The sequence below is a fragment of the Cydia fagiglandana genome, chromosome Z (assembly GCF_963556715.1).
Source record: "Cydia fagiglandana chromosome Z, ilCydFagi1.1, whole genome shotgun sequence".
In the NCBI taxonomy this organism is placed as follows: domain Eukaryota; kingdom Metazoa; phylum Arthropoda; class Insecta; order Lepidoptera; family Tortricidae; genus Cydia; species Cydia fagiglandana.
This window is the reverse complement of record NC_085959.1, coordinates 7,089,814-7,110,290: the sequence shown is the minus strand read 5'-3', so window position 1 is coordinate 7,110,290 and position 20,477 is coordinate 7,089,814. Positions and strand designations below refer to the sequence as shown.

General features: G+C 38.4%; 2 protein-coding genes across 6 annotated transcripts in view; one reads left to right on the top strand and one right to left on the bottom strand.

The window, feature by feature from the left end:
* Positions 1–5,298: 5,298 nt before the first annotated feature.
* On the top strand, positions 5,299–12,017 carry LOC134678611 (uncharacterized). The gene is made up of 3 exons (XM_063537240.1): positions 5,299–5,432; positions 7,338–7,399; positions 11,701–12,017. The coding sequence occupies exons 1-3, from the start codon at positions 5,415–5,417 to the stop codon at positions 11,984–11,986; spliced, it is 366 nt and encodes a 121-aa protein (XP_063393310.1). The 5' UTR covers positions 5,299–5,414; the 3' UTR covers positions 11,987–12,017.
* Positions 12,018–17,364: 5,347 nt separating this feature from the next.
* Positions 17,365–20,477, bottom strand: part of LOC134678744 (mitochondrial thiamine pyrophosphate carrier-like) — a 31,772-nt gene continuing 28,659 nt past the window's right edge. For 2 of the 5 annotated variants that reach the window (XM_063537431.1, XM_063537433.1), the window contains 3 exons: positions 19,110–19,199; positions 18,600–18,692; positions 17,365–17,404 (listed from right to left, as the gene is read on the bottom strand). The gene's annotated coding sequence lies outside the window, so the exon portion shown is untranslated. Of the gene's footprint in view, positions 17,405–18,599; positions 18,693–19,109; positions 19,200–19,743; positions 19,815–20,477 lie in introns of those variants that run through there. The other 3 variants (XM_063537430.1, XM_063537436.1, XM_063537432.1) reach the window with 2 other exon arrangements.

The following is a 20,477-nucleotide window of genomic DNA, read 5'->3' as shown; positions in this document are numbered from 1 at the left end:
TCCGACGTGGCACCCCCTTATTTTGTTACACTTATTATGCTGATAAAATACACCAAGTTTCGTAATTTTATCTCAACTACAAGGGGGTGCTCAACCACTTTGAAAATTTTGTATGTTCTATGTAAACCAAAAAAAACAAGTAAGTATTTACTATTCAGAATTTTATTAAAGTATCTGTTTTCACATTATTTGCACATGTGATTTATACGTTTTTAAGTAGAAAAACATTTTTATTTCTATTTTTTATAATTTTTCTAAAGTAAGATTTTTAGAAAATCACCTAAAAAAATCATTAAAAATAGAAATAAAAATGTTTTTTCACCAAATAACTTTTAAATCATACTTTCAAATAATGTGTATCCTACTACATACATAAAACTCAAAAAAATATAAACTTGATTTTTTTGAATTTCATACAACTTTGAAAAATTTCAAAGTGTTTGAGCACCCCCTTGTAGTTGAGATAAGATTACAAAACTTGGCATATTTAGTCAACAGAACAAGTGTAACAAAATGAGAGGGTGCCGCTTCTTCTAGCTAGAGTTTGAATTTTTCCCATACAAACGTGAACCACCCTAGTGATAATATTAGTCATGTCACAGAATAAATAATAGTACTAGGTAGAGAAGACTCTCTAACAAAACGCGTCTGTTACGATTAGCACAGATATGGCGACATGGCGACAGCGCCACGCGCGGCTTATGGCTTTCTCCAAAATTGGTGTGGAACGGATGTACTTATAGCTACCTGTAGCAAAGGGACGAAATCGCGGAGTGAGCCACGCCTGGTCATGTGGAAATATGTGGTATATCCTATAAAGGCTATAAATACCTATTAAGGTCTATATTGCATCGAACTCTGACCTCACATCGTTGCCAACGCTTTAATCTTAGGTACCAGATCATTTAACTAATAGATGACGTGTACAGTCGAAATTTTAATTTAATTAATTTTAATTTATGACTCATTTTGTACCTTGTCACCACTTGTCACTACTTAGCACAGAATAAATAATATAACTAGGTACAGAAGACTCCCTCTCTAACAAAACGCGTCTGTTACGATGGACAGATATGGCCGCTAAATAGGTGGCGACAGCGCCACGCGCGGCTTATGGTTAGCCACCAAAATTGGGGTGGAACTAGGGTTACCAGATGACAGGAATTTTCCTGACATGTCAGGAATGGGGATGAAACACGAAAATGTCAGAAATTTTTCGTCATTTTTTTATTTACTTAAATTAATACAAATAATAAATTTAAAAAACTTAAATCGCGACTATCTTCTCAATCGGGGTGGCCATAGTTAACGGGTAGACCCCCCCCCCCCCTACTGTCGTCGTCGTCGTCAAAAATTGAAATTTACACTATGGGTTCTGTACCTACACCCATTGACGCATAGGTATAGACTAGGACCAAAATAACTATGCATGGTATTTTTTGCAATGACAAAGTGTGGCCATGTCATCGTTAATGTCAAATTTCAATGAAATTGTCATGTTTTTAATGGTTAGATTGCCACTGGAATTTGAACCTATAGTGTAGGAAAAGAGTTGATTTTCCGTTGTTTAGAAATTGAACGAGTCAAAGCAAAGGCGACTCTGTTCCAATTGAATATGATTTAAATTTCATCGAACTGAAGAAGTACTATAGGTAGGACCGTGGGCCTTAGGAGGCTAGGGGTTCATAGCCACGTTAGCTAAAGATCGCATTATTGCATATAGTCCGATCAAAGTTCAATTGCATACAAGTTGCATTGGCTTGATTGCAAAATATGATGCTTCGCTGCGGCTCTCTGTAACAATTTATAATATGCTTTCGCTAAGGGGGCGACCAATAATTACGTGAGGACTTTGGGGGGAGGGGAGGGGGGGTGGGGGTAAATCACACGTACGGCGATTTTTTCAAAGAATTTGTCAAAAGCACTGCCAATGATTAATACAGTAAGTATGAAGTATGAAGTATTATTTGACATTGTTCATAATTTAGTTAATTAATCGATTGCTTATAATGGTTTTTAAATTGTGTATTGCTTGACATTTGTATAATTATAATCAATTGTTATTTTCCTACTTGACGATCATAATATGAATTCTTATAGATTAGTGTAAAATAATTTATATTGTAATTTCATATTATGAAATAAATAAATCTAAATATAAATCTATGTTTATTTTTGCTGTCGATTATTGTAAATAACTTTTGTTTGATAATTATTTTTTTTCTCTTATCATTTCTGAGTAGTAACCCTACGTGGGATTTCAGGGTTTGCCCAATGGCTAAGGTCACCCTATATTAAAATCCATGAAATGGATGTAAAATTACTTAGTATTGATTATATGTATTAAACATTCGGTCCCCGTCGTCTTTACTACTCTTAATAAAAATAATAAAACAAATTTGTGCATTATTTAATAAATCAAACGCATTAGTAAACAAAATACAAAATTTTAAAGATCTTACGTGAGATTAGAGGGCCAGGGAGGGGACCGTGACAAATCTCACGACATCTCATCAGGGGCCCGTTTCTCAAAAGCTTGTAACTTGTAATACAAGTTGAAGTCCTTTTTAATGGCTCCTCTACATGATGGGCCAACGCCGACCACTCCAAGGGACGCAGCCATGCGGTAGAATGAGATAGCAATATGACTTGCTCCCTCTAACGCATAAATGCGTCCCTTGGATTGGCCGGCGTTGGTCCATCGTGTAGAGGAGCCATAACAAAAGCTCAAGTCAAGTCAGAAAGTGTCATCCGCTTGTATTACAAGTTACAAGCTTTTGAGAAACGGGCCCCAGGGGGGGGGGGTCAAAAAACCTCAACAAAAACCCCTCACGTAATCAGTGGACGCCCCCTAACCTACAAACGTTGACTCTAGATACTGCTAAAATTGACTTGAAATTTAACCTTTTGTATGTTGAAACTTAATTGCCAGCCAAATTAATTCGTGGCGATCGTCGTCTAAGCTAAGTTTGCAGCGTCTAAGCTAACTTTGCACCGTCCAAGATAACTTTTGCACCGAGTTGGATAGAACTAAGTGTGGGAGTGTCATTATGACGCCATATTTTCATAAAATATCTGAGAGACGCAGCTTTGCTCGGATAACATGTATAATAACTCAAAATTGCGCGTTTTCACAGATATAAGAACTTAGATCGATTTTCGATCGAAAACCGCCGTAAATCATAAATCGTTGCAAAAAGTAATGATGTTGACTGAAATAGCATGACAAATACGAAGAAAATCACAAAAATCCGAGAAAATACCATGGAGTTGAAAAAAAAATGCACTACATATCAAACGGCTGTCTCATTTCAATCATAGAGAGAATCATACTATCTTTGTCTTAGACTAGTACCTACTAGCACCCAAAAGAAAAGGATGATGAGTACGTATAGTTTTCCTGGTTCTTACTGACTGACAAATGAGTTCGACCAACTATATATGTAAGTCTGTAGTTGGGTTCAGTTTGGTTGATATACCTAGTTTTTTTTTTTTCATAGTTCACACACACACACACACACAGAAAAATGAAAGTTGTCTCTTAACCATATCCTAATGTGAATATGTATTGTCATATTAGCTAGGCTAATTTATGCTTGCTATTATACCGGGTGTGGCCTGTAACACGAGCAAATAATTAAAACATAGATTGTACTCCTCAAATGGTGACCCTTTTGTTCTACAACTTTTAAAAATTATGAATTATTTAGACTCCCTATTTTTTATACAAAATAAATATAATCTTCAATGGACGCCATCGCCACGCCATATCATCATACGTTGCTTGTCACGCCTTAAACATAACAAAATCGCTATACATTGCGTCTTAGAATAAACTTTAAAGTGTATTAAAAATCAAACCACAAGTTATTTTTAAAAGTTGCTGAACAAATGTTGGTCAGTATGAGGAGTACAGCCTACAGTTTAATTTTTTGCTCATGTTACAGGCCACACCCGGTATACATCGGCAAACTTAGGCAAAAATATCCGTATCACTTTTATTCGTAAAAATGTTTAATTTCTTTACTTTCGTAAACAGGAAATACCTCAATCTGTATAACTATGTTATAATAATAAGCGACTAGGATCACTACATACTAGTATTATAAAACAAAGTCCCCCGCTGCGTCTGTCTGTCTGTATGTTCGCGATATACTCAAAAACTACTGACCGGATTTATATGTGGTTTTCGCTTATCAGTGGAGTGATTCTTGAGGAAGGTTCATATTTTGTTAAGATTTTGTGTAGCCCGTGCGACATTGGGGCGGGTCACTAGTATCGGTAAAAAAATCCTAAACCTTTAAACTATTTACAAGACAAAAAAGAGATTTAATTAATTATATCGAATTTAAGGTTATAAGTCTTATAAGTAGGTAAACTTAAACACAAAAAACTGGAACTTAGAACTTTGTGCATGCCCCTTAGAGCATTTTCACACTGTCCGATATCGGATGTCGTATCTCTGGAGACTTTTTTATTAAATGCTCTCTTTTAAATGCTCTCTTTTAAACAACAAACAATGAATGTATGTACCTATGTACAACGCTATTTAAATCCTGAAAACTACGCTTACTAAAAATATAGCGTGTTTTTTTTTATTTCCGTTAATTGCAAGAGGGTGCATTTCTGAGCTTTAATCAAGTAACTTTCTCAAAGACACCGATATTCTAATTACTCGTAATTCCATTTCAAAGATAATCAATTTTTTTTTCCTATAAGGCCTCTACAAGCGTGTACACGTGCTTTAGGGCCGGTTTACATATTGATTAGTGTTTAGAATGAGTTCATACATTTGCTACTAAACTTAAGGAGCATTCCATGAAATTATCTACCGATGTTCCGTACAAACGCGAGTTTTCTGGAGATTTGCAGCTATTAGGAGTTTCTTTTCTGTAACAAATGGTCAGAAATATGGCCAGATATATATAATCGTTGGCTTAAACCGCCGAAAAAGAGTTGTAATATACGAAAAAAAAATGCGTTTAAGTACGGAACAGCCCGTGGAATGTTCCTTAAGTACAATCTCGGTCGATCGATTTGTCAATTGTCACAGATTTCAATTGTTTGGTTGAGTTAAATGTAATGCACGTGTTATACCAACGCTATATGCTACATTTAATTACTTTGTGAACTAATTTTTATTAAAAAAAATTCTCTTAAACGTACTTAACCATACCCCGAAGTTAACGGAATTTAATAAAAACACAGTGTATATGTGAATCTTATGGAAGACCAAAAACACCCGTATATGCCGCGTTCGCCACCAGAACGCAAAGAAACGACCACTCTCCCCGCTCGCAAAGAAGGGATGTCTTACGTAAACTAATGTATATATTCTCTGCCCGTCTGTCTGTGAGGCATACCTACTTCTAAGTTTTCAGTGAACACACACAATCATTCCAGCAACTAGTAAGATGTACGCGAAACTCGCTGTAAGTGTTTTTTGCTTTTTGTGTGTTATTAAGACGCGCGGAAAGTGATCCAAGGATATACAGTTTTTTTTTTAATTTTAACAGATGTGTTTTTGTAATCTCTGTGGCAAAAGTTTAAGGACTATTAATTAGTGATCAATAATATTATTGCTGCGCAAAAAAGAAACTAAGTGATTTTAATAATAATTTAATAAGTGAAGTGTTTTGATATTAAGTCCAGGTTATACTAAATAAAAGTAAATATACGCAGTGTTTAAGTGGTATAAAAGACGGTATTTTATAGCATTGTCATAAATTTCAAGTTAATATGACCATAAAAAAATCTAAAATAAAACTTTTACTTTGTTACTTACGCTTGTACAGTCGCCATCAGATATATCGGAGCGGCCAAGGTGTTCACAATATCTGAACACGCACTCTAACGCCTTGACAATAGAGGCGTGCTCAGATATTTGTGAGCACCTTGGCCGCTCCGATATATCTGATGGCGACTGTAACTTAAAGGCTTAAAAAAGGCAATGGCATTTAAATAGTTATGTATGTATGTATATTTTATTGTCCTTTGCGATTGTTTATAATCATTTATATCAGTATATTATTTATAAGATATGTATGTATAATTTATATTTATGTTATAAATCGACTTATTTGCACTAGCTGTTCTGAGGGCATACCTTTTATAACGAAAATCTAAAGCCGACCATTGACTAACAGGCCGCCGGGCGATATCGGCCTGTCAGTTAGAACAAAAATTTGACAGTTCCGAACAACTGACCGGCCGATATCGTCCGGCGGACTGTTAGTCAGGGGTCGGCTTAATTTTCGTTATTTGCCTATCGCTCTTGCATATTCGAGCGATGGGTTAAGGCAAGAGGTTAAATACCTGAAATACTTTTGATCCGTCGCATTGAGCCTTATTGAGCTTGCTGTGGGACTAGCAGGCGCAGCACGGTTCCATTTTTATCGACTATCACTATGCGCGTCCCTTTCGCACTAACATACTTGTTAGAACGTGACAGGAATGGTGATAAGGGATAAAAACGCGACCGTGCTACGCCGCTAGGTCGATCTGTGTAAAATTGCCCTATAATATTTATTTATGTCCTAATTGTTTAGAGTCGGACCAAGATAACTTTGCATGCCATTTGCAATAACAAACTGATGAATCATTAATATCAAAATCGATAAAAATATGACTTTTCTAATGAATTAATGACACGCACTGCCGTATTCGAACTTCAAGATATTCATAAGAGACGACACGTACTAGATCCATTCTAGATACGTTATAGTTTAGATATCAACTAGTTCTCTTTTGCAGCGCAATTCGGGGAACCAATGTCACTTTTACGTTAAATAAAGTAAGATATGTATTAGATGTGAATTGGATCTCTATGTCATATCTTGTGGAAATCGCAAATGTCAAATTTGACAGGTTAGATCTTAAACATATCCATATCGTATCTTGGTTTGGTGATGTCTAAAAGATATCTAATAGATGTCTATTTCAAAATCCGAATCGGGCCCTCACTTTGTTCAAAGTTATCTTCTTAGGGCGTAGAAGTGTCCTACGTAAGCGATCTCGTTGCGAACGCGGTGCGGCGCGATTTGCACGCGAATGTCAGGCGGCGCGGCGCGGCGCGGCGCGGCGGCGGCCGCTTTCGCCGCGCCGCGCCGCGCCGCGTTCGCGCGTTGTTCGCCTACGTAAGACGTAGCGTTAGTGGGATGGTGCAAGTGGCGCTTAGAGTTCTTAAGGGGCCCACTGATTAACAGTCTGCCGGACGGTATCGGCCTGTCAGTTACAACAAAATTTTGACAGTTCCGAACAACTGAAAGGCCGATACCGTCCGGCGGACTGTTAATCAGCCCCTTTAGACGGACAGTAAACACACCTTTTTGTTTCAGCTCGTATCCCTTGTCCTCGCCGCCGTGGTGGCGACCCCTGTGCCCGGTGGTCATGGTCACCAGTGAGTACCTTATTAACATATAATGGCTCTGCTAGACGATGGGCCAACGCAGGCCACTCCAAGGGACGCATTTATGCGTTAGAGGGCGCAAGTGATATTGCTATCTCATTCTACCGCCTGGCGTCTCTTGGAGTGGCCGGCGATGGCCCATCGTGTGGAGGAGCCATAAACAATGCGTGTTTTCTATAATTGTATATGCAGATGTCAATCACAATTAAAACAATAAACGATGATCAACTCCGGATTGCCGGTTGGATTACCAATTCCGATGTTGATCTCAACAAAAAATTACTAACCTACATTTTTCACGGGGCAAGTTGTGATTTCGTATTTATGCCAAAATAAAGCTAAATAAAGCTCTTCAAAGCCAAATATTATAAATCTAACAAAAAATACTTATTACAAATGGAAAACCGGCCCATATACACTAAATAGGCATTCAGTGCATGCAACCACATGTACATGTACTTACTTTACCTAATGCCCGCTCATTATATCGTGAACGCGGTTGCAAAAGTCTTGGACACTATATAACCACATAGTTGCAGTAAGTGGCAAGTTATCTATATCGTCATTTAAATCGGCAAATATGTGGTTGAATAGATATAGGTATCGGCAGATTTGAGGTTAATGATTACACACACAGCTAGATAGAGTTAGACCAAGAAAAGTCTGCAGCGATTTAGATAGCCCACGCAGTGCTAGTGTTATTTAACCTGTCGGATCCCAAGACTCAAATCTGAGCCACAAAGGTTAGTGACCTTTCATACAAACAACATTTTTTTTGTATGAAAAGTCACTAACCTTTTGTGGCTCAGATTTCAGCCGTGGGATCCGACAGGTTAAGCGTCATAATTTCATAGAAGTTTGACGTTAAAAATAACACTTGCACTGCACGCAGTGCAGCCCACCAGTCCAGTTTGATAGCCCACGGGCTATCAAAATCGATGCAGACTTTTGGTCTAACTCTAGAATACCGTAAAATGTGCATACCTACTTTTGCTCCAAAATTCTAAATTTTACTTAAATGTAAGTATGTGCAGATTTAGGGCCGATACAGACGGACTGCAACTCGACTGCAATTTTTATGGGAACCGCACGTCGACTGCAACGTCGAAAACTATATTGCCCCCGTACAGTCAGCAGCAAAAGTTGCTAAGCGGGCGAGGTGTTCAAAAATGACCTTGACGCGCTCTTATACTCTTATCAATAAAGTCGCGTCAAGATCATTTTGGACACCTCGCCCGCTTAGCAACTATTGCTGCTGACTGTACCTACTCGGACATTACGAAAAACAGTCAAGGCCAACGAAAACCGACATAATCATGTCGTGTGTTTCAAAATGATGTGTATATTAATAACACATTTCATATTAATAACCGTGTTGAATTTCATTAGTGCAACTATAGCGGAAGTAGCTAATAATACCAGGGAGACTAATTCGAATGTATATTTTACATAAAAATTATAGTAATTTTAAGTCAGTTATCGAAGCGCTGGTGGCTTAGCGGTAAGAGCGTGCGACTTTCAATCCGGAGGTCGCGGGTTCAAACCCCGGCTCGTACCAATGAGTTTTTCGGAACTTATGTATACGAAATATCAGTTGATATTTACCAGTTGCATTTCGGTGAAGGAAAACTTCGTGAGGAAACCCGACTAATCCCAACAAGGCCTAGTTTCCCCTCTGGGTTGAAAGGTCAGATGGCAGTCGCTTTCGTAAAAACTAGTGCCTACGTCAAATCATGGGATTAGTTGTCGAGCGGACCCCAGGCTCCCATGAGCCGTGGCAAAATTCCGGGATAACGCGAGGAAGAAGAAGAAAGTCGTTTAGTTATCATTCGCGCGTGCATTTATCTCGTACTTTTTCGTACATGTATAGGCGCGAGCGAGATGCACAGGCGATTGATAACAAAAAGACATAATTTTGATGTAAAAATGTAAGTTTGACTGTACTTTAGTATTAGTAGTGGGTTATCTAAGAGCCCCTTGACCCCCAAAGACGTCAACTGACGTCCACTCCGACAGTGGGGAGACACTCCTGACTTCGGTCGAACTCGGCTCCGTTCGGCTCAGCATTGCTCCGAGCTATTATTAGGGTTGGCACCACTTGACTTCCTTGCTTGCACGACCACAGATAAGATTTTCACTTGAATTTTGACAACCCTAAATTGCCGAGAGGGATAGTGCCATATTCACATATAGCATGATTCGACCCTGAACCGCTGTCAAACCTCGAGTTTGTAGGAAGTGTCCTTTCTGTACGGTATTGCTATTACTTCGTCTGTGACTCCGACAAGGTTCATGATGCCACAGAAAACCGCCTAGGGGTTCCGTTGGTCTGTGCCCGCCGCACACCGATATGCGTGGCGTGCCTTGGCACGCTGTCTAAAGACTGTAGAGGGAGCAAGTGATATTAGTATCTCATTCTATTCTACCGCATGGCTGCGTCCCTTGGAGTGGCCGGCGCTGGCCCATCGTGTAGAGGAGCCATTATTCCCGCACCCATCGGCAATCAAGTTGGCACCTGTTCCACCATACCACTATTTGCACGTGAAAACGGCAAATAGTCTAATGGGTTTTCTACTGTCACTTACCGTTGTTATGCGTGAGCAAGTTACGCAAGCTGTTATACACCGTATCAATCCGGCTAATGAGAGCGAATTGAGTAATTACAAATTACTAATTACTTGTTTACTGTTCGCGATATCTGTGCAATTGAGACTCGTAAGAAAGACATAACTGGTCTTTGCGGAATCAGCTTTTATCTTCAGTCGAATGATGGTTTCTATGATAGATAGATAAATAATCTGTTTATTTTTGCCACAATCATCATTCTAGCCTTCAGTCGCCCACTGCTGAGCATAGGCCTCTCTTCGTACATAAAAGTACATTTAAATAAGCATACAAATAAACAGTCCTTTTTAATGGATTACCTGTTATGTAAAATATTTGTAGAATTTGTAGACATTTTTTGGAAGTTTAGCACATTAATTTACATATTTAGAAAATGTATGTCAGACGGTTCGCAAATTGATGATTTAAAACCTCCGTGTCTCTCCGTATTATTAGGTCCGTCTAAAACTCTTCTTTCATCCTTAGCTTCGTTCTAGACACTTACATCCAAAAATTGCAACCAAATTACATTGTCATGCATGGGACGGGCGTAGACATTTAACTACATTCAAATATAATCGGAATCACATAAAATGAAAGGTTTCACCTGATTACGGAGAAAGTATCGTTCAATATTAACTGATAGTGAATCTTAATGCAACGATTTAAGCTCCCTCTCTCGTCAGTTGTTGCTCGCCAAATCGACGACGCATAAAAGACAAAGCACTAAGTTCCTTGCAGAAGTTAAAAGGACGTAAGTGCATACTAGTTTGATAGGTACATACTACCTTTGTTTCTTGTAGTTTTATAGGGCATTACTTGTTGGTTGTGCGTGTGTCCGTTTCTAAGTGAGTCAGTGTACTTAATGATTTTGAGACGTAATCACTAATGACTCATTGCGATGACGTAAAAGTTCCTGTAATTTACTTAATACTTAAGTAAATTACTTTCCAATCTTTCCATATTAGAATTCTTGATTAAAAGGATCTGAAGTCTAGCAAGCTTTTGCGTTCTATAAGAACTTAACCAAGCCAAACAGGATTTTGTTAATTAAAAATACTCGTGGCTGCCATATTACTAGGGCAAAGGGAACATGGACAGTTTTCAATTGACTAAATTTAACCATGCTATTTTGAACTATACCTCAAACACATAACGCTCAAATTACAATGACGTGCCTACTTGAGTTTCCAAATAAGAGGAAAGTGAATTATTATAAAGATCACGTTTTCCTTGAGACCGGTTAAGTTTCGAAACAGCGTATGTGTGTATGGCTTTCGTAAGAAGTTACTGCTTTTAAGATGTTACGTTACGATATGCGGTAGAGCGCTGAGAGTGGACTATATGTTTCGTTACGACACGCTTTGACATACTGTCATATAAGTGAACTGGAAACATACATTGTACTTAAAACTTACTCGTATATATGGCATAATCAGACATGCAAAATTAAATGACAGGGAATTTTAAGTCCTATTCTACTTTCGTCACTCATTCTACATTGAAAGCCACCGACGATTGTGACGAATGTAGAATGGGTGACGAAAACAGAATAGGACTAATTTAAGAACTTGACGAAAAACGAATAGGACGACCCAAGACGATACCTTTTGTGTAACCCGTGCGAATCCGGGGCGGGTCGCTACAGTATATGGTGTATCCACTAATAATATACATTTTGTCCCCAGCAAACACGTGACCATCCACGTCCCCTACAAGGTCCACACCATCCACCACCACCACGTCTCCAAAGTCCACGTGCCCGTCGTCAAAGAGGTCCCCGTGATCAAGGAGGTCCCCGTCTACAACTACAAGGAGGTGCACGTGCCAGTTATCAAGCACGTGCCTTATCCGGTGGAGAAGAAGGTGGTGGTGGAGAAGATTGTGCACGTGCCAGTGCACCATCATGAGGAGCACAAGTGGGAGGCGCCCAAGGGGTGGGAGAGCGAGGCGCTGTCGCACGGCTGGAACTGATTGAGTTGCCAGTGTATTAGTAGAAATAGGTGAGTTTGAGTTTCGTAGGCCACCTGAGTCAGGCGTGGCTCACTCCGCGATTTAGCCGCTTTGCTACAGGTAGCTAAAAGTACGTCCGTTTCACCCCGATTTTGGGGAAAGCCATAAGCCGTGCGTGGCGCTGTCGCCACCTAGCGGCCATATCTGTGCTGCTCGTTACAGACGCGTTTTGTTAGAGAGTGAGTCTTCTGTACCTAGTACTATTATTTATTCTGTGCCTGAGTTATTGAAAGCCACCGACGGTTGTGACAAATGTAGAATGGGTGACGAAAGCAGAATAGGACTAATTTAAGAACTTGACGAATAACGAACGGGACGACCCAAGACGATACCCTTTAGAGTCCTTCCTCAAGCCCCGTTTAAGCTGGACTTCCGAGAAGAGCGGCTCTGTCGCGACGACTCGGGTGCAGCGACAGTGTCGCAGCGGTAACTGTCGCAGATTCGCTTCCGAGCGGCGTGACTCCGGCGACAGTCGCAGTTGTTATGCGACTTAAATGCAATAAGTATTCGATACGTTGTAAACTGGTTTTCGTTGCTAATAATATACAAAGAAAACAGAGCCAGTAGAAGATTTGTATGTAGTATGTATGTATGTAAAACTTATATTACTCTCGAACCGTTTACTCGTAGCCAGACTTAGTTTTCATTCCTAGGAAATTTCAAGCACCCGATTAAATAGAACGCCTGTTATATTTTCCGAGCAAATTCAACGTATATCACATTATTGCAACGAGAAATTAAATTGCGTTTTTATTGTTCACAGGGATAAATAAGAATGCGAAAAGAGACTGCAAACTTGGTGAAATAAATATCAACATACAGAAAATTCTGTGGTGCAAGTAAATACAGGGTGATTCAGGAGACGTGAGCAGGACTAACACTGCGCATTTCGTAAATTATAAGCAACTGTTTCCTATCAATATTAGTGAGGTTAACGTTAATTTTCTAGTCGTGTTGAAAAAAAAGTTATTAATTTATTTACGACATGGATGGTCACCCTAACATTAGAATACTAAACTATCGATATTCTGCGTCAAATTGAACGTCATCACTGTCACCACGGTCTGGTTACTTTTGAAAACTCGTAATTCACTCAGGTTTGACATTTTATTTTCTTCGTAAAAGAGGTTTTATGTTTATTAATTAGGTCTTGTAGGGTGACAATGATTGTAGAGAATTAAAATTGTCCTCACCAAAAAGTTAAAAAATAGGAAAAAGTGTGGTTGTTTCACCTAAATACGACGGTGATCGATCAATTATCAGTTACTGAGTGTGCAGGATCAGTCATGCTCACGTCTCATGAATCATCCTGTATAAACCTGGAAAGAGTGAAAGTACGGTACAGATGTAATGCATAATTGTTTTTCCACCGTATTTTCTCTGAAACGTTCGTATTTGTCATGCTACTTCAGTCATCCTTAGTATTTTTGTACCGAGACTGACTGAAATAGCAAGACACGCTAGTACTTTTCCGTGAAAACCGATGGAAAATAATTATGCACTTCTGTAAGGAAATTAATTTCAGTACCATTTTCATATCGGTTGCCAGTGTGATGGCTCCTCTACACGATGGGCCAACGCCGGCCACTCCAAGGGACGCATTTATGCGTTAGAGGGAGCAAGTGATATTGCTATCTCATTCTACCGGATGGCTGTTGGCGTTGGCCCATCGTGTAGAGGAGCCATGACAAGATACGAAATGGTACGGAAATGGTACTGTACTTATACTGCGTTCACTCTGCGTTTTTGGCGTTATGATCACAACTCAAGAATCTTACGCCTTTAATGGTTTTTTGTATGCAAAAGGTTCATTTGAATATGTATTGCATAATTTGGACCTACATTACGACATACCTGCAGTTCAACTGCAACTTGTCTGCAAACTGTGCCGGTTGCAGTTCAAATGCAGTTCGTCTCTAAAATTTTTCAGTAGTGCCGTACATTGTACGGTCAGCCTCCATAACACCGTTTAGAACTATGTCAAGTTTGTTAGCGGCAACGCTGTTCACTGCTGAAGTAGATGGCGCTATTCAGTGGCATATTTTGTGGTAACTGTCAAACGTGAGCGCTTGTCAACCTAGTTACGGCATATGTGTGGGGCCGTACGGCGACATCTACTGGGGCATTCCACGAGACTGTCGCTTACATAACGCAATTCTTCTAATACTTCTGGAAATGCTGAGTAAGCGATATTGGCTCAGGTAATATTTCATGACTTGGCTAACAAATTGGCAGTATATTCTCGAGATTCACGTATTTTATTGAGGTAGCTGCCATACAAGGCAAAAGCGTTATGTAAGCGACAGTCTCCTGCAGCCGCTTTCAAATAGGTGTCGCAATATCTTTGGTTATTTGTAATACCATATTGTGTGTCTAATATTCTTTGTCTAAATTTAGCAGTTAATGGATAACTTAGTTTAACATTATTTACACACTTTTTACCTCAAACCATATGGATTACCTAGGTGTAAATGTGTACACATGTTTATGAATGAGAGTGACATATATAAAACCGAAAAATGGAGGCTTTTTTCAGATTATTCAAATATGGTATCGTTTTGAGATTAGTCTGCATATTTCTCACATAAAATGCGAGCGAGATGCATTGAGAATATCAAACTAATATCATATTTATTAATCTTATTGCGCCTCCTACTAACTGATAGAAAATTGATATTTTTTTATTACGCCAAGTATGTATGTAACAGTTACCATTACTAAGTACCTACAGTTATGTAATATTGTTATAATTTGTTTAGTTTTAAGAGCCAAAGAAATAAAAGGAGTTTTTATACAAGACAATTGTATTTTATTTCACAAGAACTTACACATAAGTATGTTCAGGTTTATTGTCATAATTATTATAGATTCGCATATTTCCAATTTTTAGATCAAGCTCAACTTAGACTTCAACGAAAAACCATTATATAAAATAATTTACTGCCATCTATCGGCACATGATTAAAACTTTTAGAACGCCATTTGACCACGATCCTTGTTCTTTTCAAATTGTGTAGTTAAATATCTTTAAGTAGGCGTCGCCATCTACTCGAGTATACGCCAAAGGCATCACGCCATCTTTTTGGGCACGTTAAGCCATAGTGTGTACATAGTGAAAAACATAGTGTGTACGTACGCAAACCTGCGAACCACGTACACACTATGTTTTTTGGTTACAGTACATGCAACGGTTACGGTTACTGCTCGCTAATGAGTATCCGGCTTTAAAAGTCTTATGATTAGCGTAGGGGGCGTTTGAAATTTCAATTTAATATACCTACTTACTGACAATATAAGTTACTCGTACCAACTGCTTAAAAATGACACATTTCTTGACATAATATCGAAATTGCTATTTTTATTGTATATCTGAGGGCAAGGAGGTGTCGCTGCCGTCCTTTTTTTCAACTTTTGGCTTAGCTTCACGGCGGGCCTGAAAAATCAAACATTTTTTACCTTTTGACCATTTGTCGTATCCAATTGGGTACTTTCCTACTAGTCAAATAAGCTTATTTTTATTAGAGCTGTCAATATGGTTTTGCTACTATGGAATTCATAAGAAACACTAGCATGTGACGTCACGATCAAATTACCTACTCATTATAGTTTTATACGGGTTTTAAAATTGAAATTGTGTCTAAAACACTAAAAATAACGGCTGTCTACATGTCTCTATAATCTTCTGGAGCTTTATATAAAATAATTTATTTTAAATACCGTCCAATATTAGGTATCATGGGACTTGACCAGTGTAATGGCTCCTCTACACGATGGGCCACCGCCGGCCAATCCAAGGGACGCAGCCATGCGGTAGAATGAGATAGCAATATCACTTGCTCCCTCTAACGCATAAATGCGGCCTTTGGAGTGGCCGGCGCTGGCCCATCATGTAGAGGAGCCATAAGAATTATTTAGATACAGCTTTTGCCAGCTAGCCACAATTTTCGGTCGGGTAAAGGAAAGATAAGGTTATGCTGTTAGCTACAACCTACAGCATGGTAGGGAATTAAGGGAATATAACAGTAGCATTATACCATCAATCCAATGGGTCAGTATGTAGAAGTCAGAAACTATGAGAGATACGAAATCTGTTCTTAGTTTCTTAGGAACCATGGCGGTAATAATGACATTTAAACTTTATTTTTAACTCTCATACTTAAACGGGAATCGAACCTGGTCAATATTCTTTATGTAATCGCTTGTAGCATTTGTTTGTATAATTGATCCTGAAAGTAAAAGGACCAAGTTTTGCTATGAAATATTGGTGTAATGTATTAGAGTAAAATTTAAACATTTAGCAAAATGTTGTCATTAATATGAATCGGTCATCAATGAATCATTTATCTGGATAGACCACGTATGCATATATTATTTGCTTCGATATTATACATTACAAATTGCGTTTATAAGAACGCATTATAGCGGGCGGGCCAATTTATTTAAAATTTGAAAATGGAACACTTAATAACCTAAACGTTGCAATTTATACCTAACATTGTTTACAAAGACTACGACCAGGTTCGATTCCCGGTTATGTATGAGAGTTTAAAAAAGTTTGAATTTCAAACAGATTTCGCTATCTCTCCATACTAACCCATTTAGATTGAACACCCTGTATAGTGGCTTACGAAAGGTTTTGGAATGAGCGGTTTTTAGGGTTCCGTACCTCAAAACATTACGCTGAGTGGGGGTCCTATTTAACGTCTATGTCTCTATATTAAATTTGTAATTTAAGTTGTTGGTTTGACGTAAATAAATGTATTTTCTTTCTTTCTTTCTTCCTTTCAAAAGGAAAAAACGGAACCCTTATAGGATCATTTTGTTGTACATCCGTCCGTCCGCCCATCTATCTGTCAAGACCTTTTATCTCGTTTATGCCGCAAAAAACGTATATTTCGATACTTTCAAGGGAATCAAAATTATAGAGTACTTCCGGTTGATATAACTAGAACTATGAAATTTGTCAAGTAATATCGTCTTACACTACAAATAAAGGGAATAAAACTGAAAACTATAAATTGGTAAAATATTAAATATACTTAATAAAAAAATGTACGGAACTCTCCTATATTATGGCTCCTCTACACGATGGTCCAGCGCCGGCCACTCCATCAAGGGACGCATCTATGCGTTAGAGGGAGCAAGTGATATTGCTATCTCATTCTACCGCATGGCCGTGTTTTTTTGAGTGGCCGGCGCTGGGCCATCGTGTAGAGGAGCCATTATGTGTTGGACTATACTATACCCTTAAAGGTAGAGGGTCCATCGTGTCGCAGTACAGCTCCCAAAATAGAGTGAGCACCGGTTTTGGGACCTGGCGCAGCCGTTCCAGATTCGTGGTGAGACGAAACAGTCCCCGCTCGTCCACGCAAACCAAACCTGGAACATAGCCGAGAAATACTGCTAGGTACAGTCGCCATCAGACATATCGGAGCGGCCACGGTGTTCACAATATCTGAACACGCACTCTAACGCCCTGACAATAGAGGCGTGTTCAGATATTTGTGAGCACCTTGGCCGCTCCGATATATCTGATGGCGACTGTACAGGATTCACATGGTATAGTCGCGGACGGTCTAGAACGCAAAATGACTAGTGTAATATTTTGCCTATAGGGGCACTTCACGAGACTGTCGCTTACATAACGCAATTCTTCTAATACTTCTGGAAATGCTGAGTAAGCGATATTTGGTCAGGTAATATTTCATGACTTGGCTAACAAATTGGCAGTATATTCTCGAGATTTTATTGAGGTAGCTGCCATACAAGGAAAAAGCGTTATGTAAGCGACAGTCTCGTGGAATGCCCCTATATCGCTTTTAGTCTACATCGCGAACAGTCTAGAACGCAAAATGACTAGTGTAATATTTTGCCTATATCGCTTTTAGTCTACATCGCGAACGGGGGGTATCATCTTGGGTCGTACCATTCGTTTTTCGTCAAGTTCTTAAATTAGTCCTTTTCTGCTTTCGACACTCATTCTACATTGAAAGCCACCGAGGATTGTAACGAATGTAGAATGGATGACGAAAGCCGAATAGGACAACTTTAAGAATTTGACGAAAAACAAATGGGACGACCCAAGACGATACCGGATATAGAATAACAACATTTACACGGTGTAACATGAGGAAACCGAATAATTTTAACAGCGTATTCCTGATCATATTTAGAGACAAAAATGTCCTACAGACTTTTTTGAAATTCGCCTAGTTTCAGAGGTAATATTAATTTAAAAATAAACAAGTTTTTGTTGTTACATAGTGTAAAAGGCCTTTTTGATGGTATGATGGTAGTGTTGCTGCTATGGGACGTAGTCTAAATATCCTTATATTCCTTATTGATAGATATCAAAAAGTGACAACTAACACTTTGCAAAAAGAAGGTGATACGAAAAAAAATGTAAAAATCAATTTTAAGTAATAAGACAACATTCAAAAAATTGTAAAAACTAAACAAAAAAAAATTTTTTTGGCATAATTGACCTAAACTCATATTACATTTTTTCCTTCTTTTGACCTCAGAAATGCATGGTTAAAATTATTCGGTTTCCTCATGTTACACTGTGTATTACCTGCTTTGTGCGCTATGACCAGTTTTTGATACAGTTCACGCTTTAACTCCGACATGTTCGGAGTAACCGGGTAATTGTCCTGGAACATAATAACTACTTAAATAAATTAATGTGCTTAACTTTAAAATAATGTCTACAAATATTCCTATCAATATCAGGACAGATATGGCCGCTAGGCGGCGACAGCGCTTGCGCCACCTTGGCACCACCTAGCGGTCTTATCTGTTCTAATCGTAACAGACGTGTTTTGTTAAGCCGGACACTCATTAGCGAGCCGTAACCGTAACCGTTGTTACAGTACATGCAACGGTTACGGTTACGGCTCGCTAATGAGTATCCGGCTTTACAGAGTATATCTTCTGTACCTAGTAGGTACTATTATGTATTCTGTCCTTGCGTGACGTGCGCGTGCCCGGTTCCAACATTTTAGCGCACGCGCACGCACCCGGTGTGCTCTAGCCTTTAATGTATATATACATATATGTGAATATTCCTTTCTTAGGTACCTACCTTTATATAATCCAAGATCTCCTTGAAGGAAACTGCCTCCCGCCATTCTGTAAGCCTTTGGAGACTTTCGTATAATATTTCTGGTGTCACCTGTAATTATGAGATCTGATCGTGATCTTGATCGACACTGAGGGTGGTTTCAGACTAGAGTTAGACCAAGAAAAGTCTGCAGAGATTATTATAGCCGGTTACCGGATAGTAACCGATACTCAAATAAAAGAAAAACAGCATTTTCTTAATATTCGGCGGCCATCTTTAATTTCTTAAATGTCATATTTTTTATTCGATTACAGGCGTCAATACAAATTGATTGATATATTAATCACTAAAATCGGTGCAGCCATTTTGTGTGTATGATTTCATTAAATATTGCAGCCGCCATTTTGGAAAAGGTCCGCCATCTTGAATTCTAGTGGATAACATTTGTGTTTCTTCGGATGAAATCATTCAGATTGGTCCCTAGTATCACTGCGCAAAGCGGCTTGTTTTCTGCCGAAAATGCAGTTTTTTTCGCTAAGCTCTATCACTATTATTGGTAATATTAGTGATAGAGCTTAAGCTCTATAGAATATCATAGATATTTAGTTTTTTGTTATAAAAAGTAGGTCTAGATATTAGGAAAAATTTACGATACCTTTTTGTAGCGTTGAGAGTTTTTCTGTTGCGAGTTGCCTGCACTCTCGCACAAAGGTGTCAAAGTACCCACTACAAACATATTATAATTTAAAAAACACACTAGATGGCATTTAAATAAAAAAATAACTGATTTGCAAGACCGAAGTGATCCCATAAGTGTTCCGTAAACAAAGTTTTGTACGGAACACTAAAAATGTAAAAATCAATTTTAAGTGACAAGTTTACCGATAACATATATTTTTTATGTACAAATACATTCAAAAAATTTTAAAAACAAAACAAAAAATTGTAATTATAGCACCGCTCACAATCTCTCTGCTTAGCCTTAACCCTTATCTTGGCAAGGCTCAAAATATCTTAAATATAAACATTTTTTTAGTTTTTTGTCACCTATTGAGTATACTAGACTATTAAAAAATAAGAAAAAAAAACCAGGATTTTCCAGTTTCGGAAAATCATATGTATCATATTTGATACAGTGCCAATAACTCGACAAAATAGTTACCTACTTTTTAGAAGAAAAATGAAGATTTTAATAAAAATAAAACATGTAATGCAACAGAAATAAGCATTTACTGCTAATTAAACGCAATCTAAAGCATCAGATGAGTATTAAACCTGTAAAAATAAATTATATCTACAAAAACCTGATTACATGGGCGGAAAATTAGATCCCGTAAAGTTTCAAAAAAATCGTCAGCAAAAAGTTGAGTAAAATATGAAAAGTAAACA